The sequence below is a fragment of the Bombina bombina genome, chromosome 9 (assembly GCF_027579735.1).
Source record: "Bombina bombina isolate aBomBom1 chromosome 9, aBomBom1.pri, whole genome shotgun sequence".
NCBI lineage: Eukaryota > Metazoa > Chordata > Amphibia > Anura > Bombinatoridae > Bombina > Bombina bombina.
This window is the reverse complement of record NC_069507.1, coordinates 218,855,508-218,868,177: the sequence shown is the minus strand read 5'-3', so window position 1 is coordinate 218,868,177 and position 12,670 is coordinate 218,855,508. Positions and strand designations below refer to the sequence as shown.

Here is a 12,670-nt window from a genome sequence, read left to right as displayed (position 1 = left end):
AGCAAAATAATTTAAAAGGGACACTGAACCCAATTTTTTTCTTTCATGATTCAGAGAGCATGCAATTTTAAGCAACTTTCTCATTTACTCCTATTATCACTTTTTCTTTGTTCTCTTGCTATCTTTATTTGAAAAAGAAGGCATCTAAGCTAATGAGCCAGCATTTTTTTGGTTCAGTACCATGGACAGAACTTGTTTATTGGTGATGTTCAATCAGCAATGACAACCCAGGTTGTTCACCAAAAATGGGCCAGCATCTAAACTTACATTCTCCCTTTAAGTATAGCAACATTTTTCTTTTTTAAATACGTGCAGTTAAACATTTTACATTGCAATCTCAGTGTTTCATGAATGTGAGCCTAATAAGCAATATAAAAAGGGAAAGTCTACTTGATTTTTTTTTTATTATTTAAAAACATAGATAACACCATTTCTAAACATTCCCCAGCTTTGCACAACCAACATTGTTATATTAAAATACTTTCTAACTATTAAACGTCTACATTTCTGCCAGAGTCTAAGCCACTGCAGGCTACCCTTATCACTTCTCAGCTTTTCCCAGCCAGCCAGTGCTAGTTCATCTGTGCCATATAGATATAACATTGTGCTCGCTCCTGTGGAGTTACTTATTAGCCAGCACTTATTGGCTAAAATGCAAGTTTGTAAGAAGCACTTGGATAAGGAGCAGTCTGCAGAGGCTTAGATACAAGGTAGTCATAGAGGTAAAAAGTATATTAATATAACTGTTTATGCAAAACTGGGGAATGGGTAATAAAAAGGATTATCTATTTAAACAAACATTTTCAAGCAGAATATTGAATGAGGAAAGACATGATTTACATAAATAGATAAATGGAAACATAAGTCCAAATTGAATTGAACTACAGATTATGTTAAAATATTAAATTTAAAAAAAAAGCGTTGGATTTAGTAAGGGATTACCTATTTGCAGGACAAATTTGATCCCCCACACGAGTCAGAGAGATTTTTAAACCACAAAAAGTTATGTTTTTTTGTTTTAAATTGTCAGTTAATAACGTTGTTGGGGTTTTTTTGTCCTTAAATTCACATTTCAAAAGCAAAATCCCTTATGTTCTGGACCTTTTACCACCTATGTTATAACAAAAAACAAACCACTAAGAAATATAAACGAATGCCTGCAAGAGCTTATTTAATATGGAAGTGCAGAAGCTACAAATGTGAAGTCAATCTTGCAAACATATATGACCAAATACAATATATACATAATAAATGTAACTTTAATTAAAAATAAAAAATATATACAGATTCTTAAAAAATACTTTGAATTCTAAATTGTACAATATCTTATAAATTTATATACATTTACAAATATTTAAAAATAAAAATCTTGACCAGAGGTAGGTAAAAAAATATATGAGGGAAACCATAGTAAAACCAGTATCTTGTGAACCTGAAAAACAAAAAAAATGTAAATATCAATAATGAGGCTCAAACATTGCTGGCAAGTAAAGACCATCAATTTAACCTGTTAAGCATTTTGCAAGAAAAGTTATGTTAAAGGGCCATAATACCCAAATGTTTAAACACTTGAAAGTGATGCAGCATAACTGTAAAAAGCTGACTAGAAAATATCACCTGAACATCTCTATGTAAAAAAGAAAGATATTTTACCTCCAAAGTTTCTCAGTAGCCACATCCCATTGTAAAGGATTTCTAAGCAGTAAATCAGTATGTCTGTCCCAGGACAGCGGAAGGAGCGAGCTTTTGTGTACTCTCATCTTATTTCCATATTCAGTGTAAGGAAGTTTACATTGAAATCTCATGAGAGTTAAAAGGGACATGAAACCCATTTTTTTTTTATTTCATGATATAGAAAGAGCTTGCAATTTTAAACAACTTTCTAATTTACTTCTATTATCCAATTTGTTTTATTCTCTTGATATTCTTTGCTGAAAAGCATATCTAGATAGGCTTAGTAGCTGCTGATTGGTTGCACCACTTAGAAGCCTCATGTGATTGGCTCATCCATGTGTATTGCTTTTTCTTCAACTAAGGGTATCTAAAAAATTAATCAAACTAAATAATAGAAGTAAATTGGATTGTTGTTTAAATGTGTATTCTCTTTCTAAATCATGAAAGAAATTTTTTGGGTTTAGTGTCCCTTTAAATCAAATCTCATGAGATCACAGTAAAAGTTCATGACCTCAGCACTGTTGATGCTGATTGGCTGCTGTTCATTTCTTCATTTATTTTTTTTACCTACAGCTGGGCAGCAGCTGAAGTATAACTTTTTACACAGAACTTACTCTGCTGAGCTGAGGAGATTGTGAGGTAAAATATATCTTCTTTTTTACATAGAGATGCTCAGGTGATATTTTCCTGTCAGCTTTTTAGTTATACTGCATCAGTTTCAAGTGATTTAGTAAATGAGTATTATGTCCCTTTAAGGTAGTTTAAACTAGGGATATGCCTTTAGCAGTTTTGTTAGCTGAAGAATGAGGAAGAAGGTGGCAGCTTGAGGCATTCAACTCTTTTTGGAGCCAGGTTTCTTCTCTTGAAAGTGGAATACACTAAAATCTGGATTTGCACAGATCTTACTTAGTGTGTTTCACTTTCACAAGAAGAAATCTGGCTAAAGAGCCAAATGGCGCGAGCGGACGATTTCTTCTGCATTCAACAGTTAACAAAACTGACAAATACACATCCCTAGTTTAATTTGATATTGAAGCGAACACCTCCCATTGCTGTATTGGTAGACAGGTAAATGCCTTTACAAGCATGACAACAAATTATGAATCATGGAAAGTAAATAAATTGGGTTTTATGTCCCTTTAAGATAAAAGAGGGGGAGAAGAAAAAAGAAAATGTATGCTTTCCTGATAAATTTATTTCTTTTTTGACACAATGAGTCCACGGATCACCTTAATTACTAATGGGATATTCACCTCCTGGTCAGCAGGAGGTGGCAAAGAGCACCACAGCAGAGGTGGTAAATAGCTCCTCCCTTCCCTCCCACTCCAGTCATTCGACCGAAGTTAGGAAGAGAAAGAAAAAGCCAAGGTGCAGAGGTGTCTGAAGTTTACAATAACCCACAATCTGTCTAAAAGAACAGGGCGGTGCGTGGACTCATCGTGTCAAAAAATAAATAAAATTCATCAGGTAGGCATAAATTTTATTTTTTCAGACACGAGTCCACAGATCATCTTAATTACCAATGGGATTCAATACCCAAGCTAGAGTACACAGATGTTACAGGAGGGACAAGACAGGGAACCTAAACGCACTACTGCTTGAAGAATCTTTCTCCCAAAAACGGCCTCAGCCGAGGCAAAAGTGTCAAATTTGTAGAACTTTGAAAAAGTGTGAAGAGAGGATCAAGTTACAGTCTTGAAAATCTGTTCCACAGAAGCTTCATTTTTGAACGCCCATTAGGAAGCAACAGCCCTCGTGGAATGAGCCGTAACTCTCTAGGGAAGTAGCTGTCCAGCAGTCTCATATGCAAAATGTATGATACTCTTCAGCCAAAAAGAAAGAAATAGCCGTAGCTACTGTCCCTTGCGTTTTCCTGAGAAAACCACAAACAAAGAAGAAGACTGACGAAAGTCCTTAGTCGCCTGTAGGAAGAACTTTAAAGCACGGACCACGTCCAAACTGTGCAGAAGTCTTTCCTTCTGAGAAGGAGGATTAGGACACAAGGAAGGAACAACAATCTCCTGATTAATGTTCCGATCAGAAACAACCTTAGAAAGAAATCCTACTTTAGTACATAAAACTACCTTATCTGAATAGAAAATAAGATAAGGAAACTCATACTGAAATGCAGAGAGCTCTGAAACTCTCCGAGCAGAAGAAATAGCAACAAGAAATAAAACTTTCCAAGATAACTTAATATCTAAGGAATGCATAGGCTCAAATGAAGCCCCTTTAAGAAATTTGAGAACTAAGTTCAGACTCCATGGAGGAGTAACTGGTTTGAACACAGGCCTGATCCTGACCAAGGCCTGACAGAATGATTGTACATCTGGAACATCTACCAGACGTTTGTGTAACAAAACAGATAAGGCCAAGATTTGCCCCTTTCGTGAACTCGTCGATAAACCTTTCTCCCAACCCTCTTTGTGAGAGGACAAAATTCTAGGAATCCTCTCTCTACTCCATGAGTAGCCCTTGGATACACACCAAGAGATATTTACGCCAAATCTTATGGTAAATCCCTCTAGTAACAGGCTTACGAGCCTGAATCATGGTCTCTATGACAGAGTCAGAAAACCACCGCTTGGATAAAATTAAGCATTCAATCTCCAAGCAGTCAGCTTCAGAGAAACTAGATTTGGGTGAAGGAAGGGCCCCTGAATCAGAAGGTGCTTCTTCAACGGAAGTCTCCAAGGTGGTAGAGATCTGCATACCAAATCCTGCGAGGCCAGACCGGTGCTATGAGGATCACCAAGGCCCTTTCCTGTTTGATTCGAGCAATTACTCGAGGAAGAAGAGCAAACGGAGGAAATAGCTAGATTGAAGGTCCAAGGGGGGGGGGGCGCCAGAACATCAATCAGTTCCGCCTGGGGGTCCCTGGATCTCGACCCGCATCTCGGGAGCTTGGCATTCTGTTGTGATGCCATGAGATCCAATTCCGGCTGACCCCACTTGAGAATCAGGTTGGAGAACACTTGCGGATGGAGTTCCCACTCCCCCGGATGAAAAGTCTGCCTGCTCAGGAAATCCGCCTCCCAGTTGTCCACCCCTGGGATGTGGATCGCCGATAGACAGCAAGAATGGGCCTCCACCCACTAAATTATTTTGGATACCTCTGTCATCGTGAGATTGTAGAAATGACAATACCAAGTTCGTGTGGGATCTTGCTAGCTTAAAGGATGGCGCCTGAACTAGAATGTCATCCAGATAAGGCGCTACTGCAATGCCGTTTGATCGAAGCACCGCCAGCAGAGATCCCAGAACTTTTGAGAAGATTCTGGGGGCTGTGGCAAGACCGAAAGGAAGAGCCACAAACTGGAAGTGTTTGTCCAGAAAGGCAAACCTTAACTTGTGATGATCCCTGTGAATGGGAACATTTAGATACACGTCCTTTAAATCCACTGTTGTCATAAATTGGCCCTCTTGGATTAATGAGAGAATGGAACGAATTGTTTCCATCTAGAAGGACGGTACCCTGAGAAATTTGTTTAGACTCTTGAGGTCTAAAAATGGCCTCTTTTTTGGGAACCACAGACAGATTGGAATAAAACCCCAGACACTGTTCCAGAATTGGAACAATCACTCCCAGGGCGGAAAGGTTTCCTACGCAGTGTAAGAACGCCTCTTTCTTTGTCTGGTTTGCAGATAATCTTGAAATTAGAAATCTGCCTCTGGGGAGGAAAAAACTTTGAACTCCAGACCTGAGACACTATTTAACCCAGGCCTCAACAAAAAAGGAAAGTCTGCCCCTTACCAGATCCGGTCCCGGATCGGGGGCATGCCCTTCATGCTGTCATGGAATCACTAACAGGCTTCTTAGATTGTTTTCCTTTATTCCAAGACTGGCTGTATCTCCATAAATATACTGACGTCCTTTATCTTTATTTCTCCTATCCTGGAGGGAGAAAATCTTCTCCCGTAAGGTAAGAAACCGGCTCCGCCAAAAAAGGTCCCCAACAAGGACTCTCCTTAGTAAGGATTGCCAAAAGTTTAGACTTGGGTGACAGTCGCAGATCAATATTTTAATCACAATGCTCTGCGGGCCACTATGGGAAAGCCTGAAATCTCAGCTAATAACCTGAAGGGAAGCTCTGTAATAAAAGAAATAGCCAACTTACTGTTGGAATAGTCTCCGAGGGGAATGTCTATCCGGATAGAATCAGACAACGCATCCCAAATGCTGCAACACTAACAATAGTAGCAAAACCAACCTCAGGAGGAAATTGCAACGCCTGAGTGACCCCTCTAACCACAGTATCCTGAAAGGAACAACTATTCTCTCTGGGAATAGTAGCTATAACTATAGGGGATAGAGAAAAAGAGCATAACCTCTCTTATGCCTTAGTAATAATCACTGTAGTCCTATCTGGTACAATAAAAAACTTCTGCCATGAAGGCAAAGCTAAAGAAATTGTCTTGGATTGACTATGACCATAGTGTCAGTCGTCCAGGGTAGCTAAAACCTCCTTTAAAGTAGTAAACAGAGGAACTCTAGCTAAATCTAACAAATAAATAAATCATCAGCATCAGACGAAGGAATTACACTGACATTACAGCGCTGCGGAATCTGTTGGCGCTCTACAAATAACTGATAATAATAATAATAATAATAATAATACACTAAACCTCTTGAAATCTTACCCTTAGCCAATACCGAAATATCCTCCCCTTTTTATGTGAGGAAAATTTGGAATAGATATAGTCAGAACAGGAACCCTACACACTGATTTTTTTTTAACATTTCCTCTAACGCTCTCCCTGTAGAGCAAGGGAATTGGAAGGAAAGGCATGGCACTCTATTAATAAAAAAGTTTTTGGGACCTTTGAGGAGAAAAACTGTCATAATTTGGACACTGTTCAATTAACAATAATGGCACAAAGGCCTAGAAATTTTGTGTTCTCTCAAAACCTGAGGGAAAGAAAATGACAACAGCTCTCTGTAAGCTATGACAGACAAACAGAACAATTTTTTTTTTTTTAAACTTAAGAAAAAATAACGTTACTGTCTCTTTAAATGATAAAAGGAAACTGCTTGATTTCTTGAGCAAAAAGATGTCTGACATAAGTAAAAAAAACATTTTTCTAAACCTTTATACAGAAAAATTTCCTTTAGTGTTTCTTTAAATGTTTAAAAAGAAACTGCGTTATTTCGTTTGCTAGGCAAGAACAGTTCTTTAGTAAGCAATCACAGACAACAAACATTTTTCCCACATATTGCAGAGAAAAATCACGCTTTGAAAACCCTCTATTTCCTTTATAAATAAAAAAACTGCTTTATTTCTTTTGGCAGCAAGAAACGGACCAGTTTTAATATCTGAAACACGCTTACAGTTTAAGAACCAAACAGATCTTAACACTCAAACAGCTTTAACACTACTAGCTGTTGCGACTGACACCTTGTCGAATTAAATTAAAACGCTAAGCCAACCGGAACCCATCTAGAAATTCCGGCAGAAGCTGCAGTCATAAATCTGTTGTATTAACAAAAAACAGAAAATTAGATTTACACTCAGTCTGTATTGTAACAGACGTAATATGCACAGCACCTAAAATTAGCGCCAACACTAGGCCCGCGTGTTGCTAACATGGTAGTCGACATCTTAAAGCCATGAAAACTCCGTAGTAAAACTGACAGTAGACATTGAGCCTGACTCGTCGGTCCCCAGTGCCTGCCAATGCTGCCCTATATGATCCGCTATAATGCACTAGGATAACATATAGACCTTTTCCATAGGAAATAAAAGTGCCCAACTTTTTTCTGAGACCATTTACTTTCCCCCCAGAAAAATTAAGTCAGCACTTACCTTATCAGTCTGCCAGGCAGATTCCAGGCTTGAGAGGTCCTCTCCCTCACATCGACCTGAGAAGAATAAAGTGCTGAGTCAATGCTTTACCTCAGACTAACGGAAATAGGGCAGCAAGAAACATGGGAGGCGCAGTGAGAATTATGTCCCACAAGTTCCCATTGCTCTAAAACCACCAAAGCTCTACTGTATGCAAAGAGAATGACTGGAGTGGGAGGGAAGGGAGGAGCCATTTTACAGCTCTGCTGTGGTGCTCTTTGCCTCCTCCTGCTGACCAGGAGGTGAATATCCCATATGTAATTAAGATGATCCGTGGACTCATTGTGTCTTAATAAAAAAGAAAATAAGTTGACTCAGCAACAATGTTCAACTTCGCACCACTGCGACATTTGTGATCCAGAGCTGAATTTAACCGTTTAACCCCATGGTTGCTGAGAACTGTGTGTTTAATCACAACAAACAGTGCAATAAAAAATGCTCCAACATATTAAAACATTGTATTAATACTCTTAGCTCCACCCAAGAAATAAAAAAGGGGCAAACACAAATTTTTAAAGAACAAAAATGTTTCAGGATGCTTGATTATTTATTTACATTAGAGTGCTGCAGTTTTGGGTGTAGAGAACCAATTACATTTCCATCACAGATTGACACATACTTACAAACTCAAGTTACATTTGATGGTGCAGAAGGTGCAGGAATCATGGGCTCAGTAATTTCAAATGTTTCAACAATTTCCTAAGATGAAAAACAAATATTCTGAGTGATAATGTGTAGCTAGTTAATGGTCCAAGAGGGAATTTTAATACTGGCCTGAATAAAGAACAGTCTGCTGGCACCATCTATAAATACCTGCTTTTTTTCCTACAACATCTAGTCACTAAAACCAAATCTTATGCCAGTGGCCGATATCATATGGCCCAAGTGCTTAAGATGGCTCTCATACGTTTACCACCCCTGGACCAGAAACATATTTTATATTAGCAATGTGCCCGTCCTTGGTGAAACCCACAAGGGTATTTCACAGATGAGAATTTTCCAGACGTATGTCCGACTAGTCCTTTACAAAACAACAGCCTTGCCCAAAAGAACCAGGTTATCTGCTCTGTATACCTAACCCCAGACATAATTTATGGTCTTGTGGGGCTCTGTCAGGGGAGAGAGTGAGAGATATTACAGTATATATTTTTTCTACTTTTGGGACATAACATACTCAAATTGTTTACATGGTATCAGATTTACACTGAACAAACATTTGCAGAAAGAATCTCCCACACATTACATCTACAACACCCAACACAAATAACTGGTAAGAAACCTAGAAGATTTATATGAATATAATTTATCTGCACAGGTCTGGTCATGTTTACTGGACACAGAGGGTGTAAACTAACAGAATGAGTTTCCCAATGATGTATATAGACAACATATAAGAGATCCATCTCTCTAAAATAACTTAGGACGTTTCCTATCCCTGAGTAGTGGATACAAGTTGTATCCTATTAATCTTGTGCAGACATAAGATATTTCAGTGCCTTTTGGAGTGTCAACTAACTTTTTAAAAGATAGAAAATGAACTGTGATGAAGAGATACTAATGGTTCCAACATTCTATACCCACAGACCTCCACCTCTCCAAGGCAATACTCTGCTCACAGTAAAAAGTACCATTACACAATGACATGCACTGTATAAAGATGGGATAGTTAGTTACCTTCCAGTCTTGTTGGCTAAGTGAGATAATTCCCTGATGCCTAGGCTGGTTGTCCTTGTCAACTTTTGTCTCATTTTCCTGAGCTACAGGTTCTGCCAAATTACAAAAAAGAAAATAAGGGGAAACGAAAATGTAAATCAGACAATACATGAAAACAATGTTCAGAAACATCTTTTTATCAGGCTTCAAATAAAAGTACTAAAAGTCAGAGTACTGCTCCCATTAATATAACTACAACAGTGCAGAATAGAAACAGAATGCAATCTTTTAAAGGTCTATAACGCGCTCACCCGTTACCTTAAAAGTATACTGTAGTCAACCTTTTTGCTTGATTCACCTACAAGAGGCATCTTAAACCCTTCATGCGGGGGGCAAGTGTTTACATCGGAACTTCATTCCAATCTTAAACACCATCTTAAAAAATGAAATCACACAATCACTGATGCAATCATGTGATTTCAAGGCCAAGATTGGATCATGGAGGACTGCCTAAGATGCTAGGCACGCCCCGCAGTCCAATTTCGCAGTAAACAAAAGGACTCCAAAAAAGGTAGAACTTACCATGCCGTCCTAACGGCGCCAAGCAGTTAACATGTACTTCAGTTGTGGTTTGTTTTTTATTAAAAAATAAAAATAAAAAAATAAATTGAGTTTTGGTCCTGATTAAACTAAAGTTTGCTGGATCCCTTTCTGCCAATAAACAAGGTAGTTGCGCTTATCGGTAAAAAGTACAAAACTATTACTGCAGTATTTGTTACAGCTTTCAATCACTGCATGAACAGTAAGTAACATCATGGTAAAGCAAATGCTCTCACACAAACAAAACCAGTTTACAAACAATGCAAGATGGTTAATTCAACAAGGCTGTGTAGTGACAATCAATGCAGCAACATAAATTACAAGTTTCATTGATGAAAACTTTAAATAATCCAATTTACTGTTGTAGTCTAAAACAAACCGCTCCAATTGTATTGTGCTCTCCGGCAGCCCCGCCTCTAAGTGTTTTTTTGTTGTTGTTTTTTTTCCGATGACGTTATTGCTGTTGTCCAGTCAGAATTGTGGCATTTTGGCATGTTTGCTTTTAGATGAGAAAAAAAAAAAAAAAAAAAAAAAAATTATTTTGCGCATGCGTTCGCTTTGTCATGGATCTTTTCAGCCTTCCAGCCATGTATGCGATTTTGAAGAAATCCATACCCACAACTCATTAGATAGAGCTCCAATCGCAATTGCGTTGTGCGAAAACCTAGAACAAGAGGGGCGGAGCGAACGGATGCAGCAATACAATAGTAAGAATATTATATCAATACCTAAGTGACTTTTTTAAACAAAGTTAGAGACTCTAGTTATCTATATTATTAGAATCAGGCTTCTAAAACTGTATAAAATTACCATCATTTTAAATTTCTAACAAATGAACTAACTGTTCCTATGATGGCTGGGTTTTGACTGCCCCAAAATGCCAAGGAAGTTGCAGGTAAATAAATTAGAGCCCTAATGAAACCTACATTTTTTCTTTAAAGGGACAGTCTAGTCAAAATTAAACTTTCATGATTCAGATAGGGAATGCAATTTTAAACAACTTTCCAATTCATTATTATCATCATTAAATTTGCTTTTTTCTCTTAGTATTCTTTGTTAAAAGCTAAACCTAGGTAGGCAAAATATGCCAATGTCTAAGCCCTTGAGGCCGCCCCTGCATTTGGCAGTTTTTCACAACTAGAGGGCGTTATTTCATGTGTGCCATATAGATAACATTGTGACCACGCCCGTGGAGTTACAAATGAGAGAGAGGGCACCGATTGGCTAAATGCAAGTCTGTCAAAAGAACTGAAAAAAGGGGGCAGTCTGCAAAGGCTTAGATACAAGGTAATCACAGAGGGAAACAGTATATTTCTATAACAGGGTTGGCTATGCAAAACTGGGGAATGGGTAATAAAGGGATTATCTATGTTTTAAAACAATAACAATTCTGTTGTAGACTGTCCCTTTAATGATTCAGACATAGCATGCAATTTCTAAGACATTTACAATTTACTTGTGTTTGCAAATTTACTTTGTTCTCCTTGTAGCCTATGTTAAAAAGGATACCTAGGTAGATAGAGTGTCTGGAGCACTGAGTGCTTTTAAATGTTACATACTTTTGAGCACTAGATGGCAGCACTGTTGACAGTGTATAACTTAAAAGCATTGATGCAAAAGATGCAGCCATATAGTGCTTCATACATGTACACTCTAATTCTAGCTACCTGCTTTTCAACAAAGGATATCAAAACAAAGTAAATGTAACAAGTCAATTGGAATTTATTTATTTTTGTAATCTTTCCACTTTAAATCATGAAAGAAAACATTTGGGTGTCCCTTTTTAAGGCAGGGGGTCCCAACTCCAGACAGGACCCAATAACAGGTCAGATTCTCAGGATGTCTAAAGTACAGCAAAAATAAGATACCAGGTGCTCAGTAATTGTAGCTATCTGATCAGTTTTGACTCATGGAAATCCTACAAATGTTTGGGCACCCCCGACCAAATAACATTTTGTTTAAGTGAAAAGAAGTTCTCAACCTCTGCAGTAACCATTCTTAATACAGGATTTCCCAGGGGAGAGAGAGAAGGTAACTGGAAAATACCTGGGACTGATATAAAGACTCAGTTTGCATCAATTACAAACTAAACCAAAATGTTTTCACTATAATTTAACTCGCTTTTGCCTATAGTTTAGCATACATTGCTTTTCTGTCAGTTAAATAAGAGTATTGTGAATTTTAAGCAAACTTCACTTGCATACAGCTGGCAAGAAAAACTGGTGAGAGTGAGACCAGCTTGTTTAAAGGTACATGAAACCAAAAAAAAATATTTTGTGATTCAGATAGAGAATGCAATTTTAAACAACTTTCTAATTTACTTCTTATCTACTCTTTCATTCTCTTGGTATAATTTGTTGAAAAAGCAGCAATGCACTACTAATTTCTAACTGAACACATGAGTGAGCCAATCACATTATATATATATATATATATAGCCACCAAACAACAGCTAGAACCTAGGTTTGCTGCTGCTCATGAACTTGCCTAGATAAACCTTTCAGCAAATGATAACAAGAGAAGAAAGCAAATTAAATAATAGAAGTGAATTGGAAAGTTGTTTAAAATTGTATGCTCTGTCTGAATCATGAAAGAAACATTTTGTGCTTCATGTCCCTTTAACTGCTTACAGCAGTGATAATGGAGTTTAATTTCACACAATTGCTTAAAGGGACAGTCAACACCAGAATTTTTGTTGTTTAAAAAGAAAGATAATCCCTTTATTACCCATTCCACAGTTTTGCATAACCAACACAGTTATAGAAATGCACTTTTTACCTCTGTAATTACCTTGTATCTAAGCCTCTGCAGACTGCCCCCTTATTTCAGTTCTTTTGACAGACTTGCATTTTAGCCAATCAGTGCTAACTCCAGGGTAACTTCACGTGCATGAGCTCAAT

At 37.7% G+C, this 12,670-nt stretch overlaps 1 protein-coding gene across 1 annotated transcript in view; it reads right to left on the bottom strand.

The window, feature by feature from the left end:
* Positions 1 to 1,144: 1,144 nt before the first annotated feature.
* Positions 1,145 to 12,670, bottom strand: part of NSMCE4A (NSE4 homolog A, SMC5-SMC6 complex component) — a 32,354-nt gene continuing 20,828 nt past the window's right edge. Inside the window, exons 9-11 of the mRNA XM_053692641.1 lie at positions 9,192 to 9,283; positions 8,141 to 8,216; positions 1,145 to 1,432 (exon numbers count right to left, since the gene is read on the bottom strand). Coding sequence (XP_053548616.1) covers positions 8,145 to 8,216; positions 9,192 to 9,283 — 164 coding nt within the window. The 3' untranslated portion in view covers positions 1,145 to 1,432; positions 8,141 to 8,144. The remainder of the gene's footprint in view (positions 1,433 to 8,140; positions 8,217 to 9,191; positions 9,284 to 12,670) is intronic.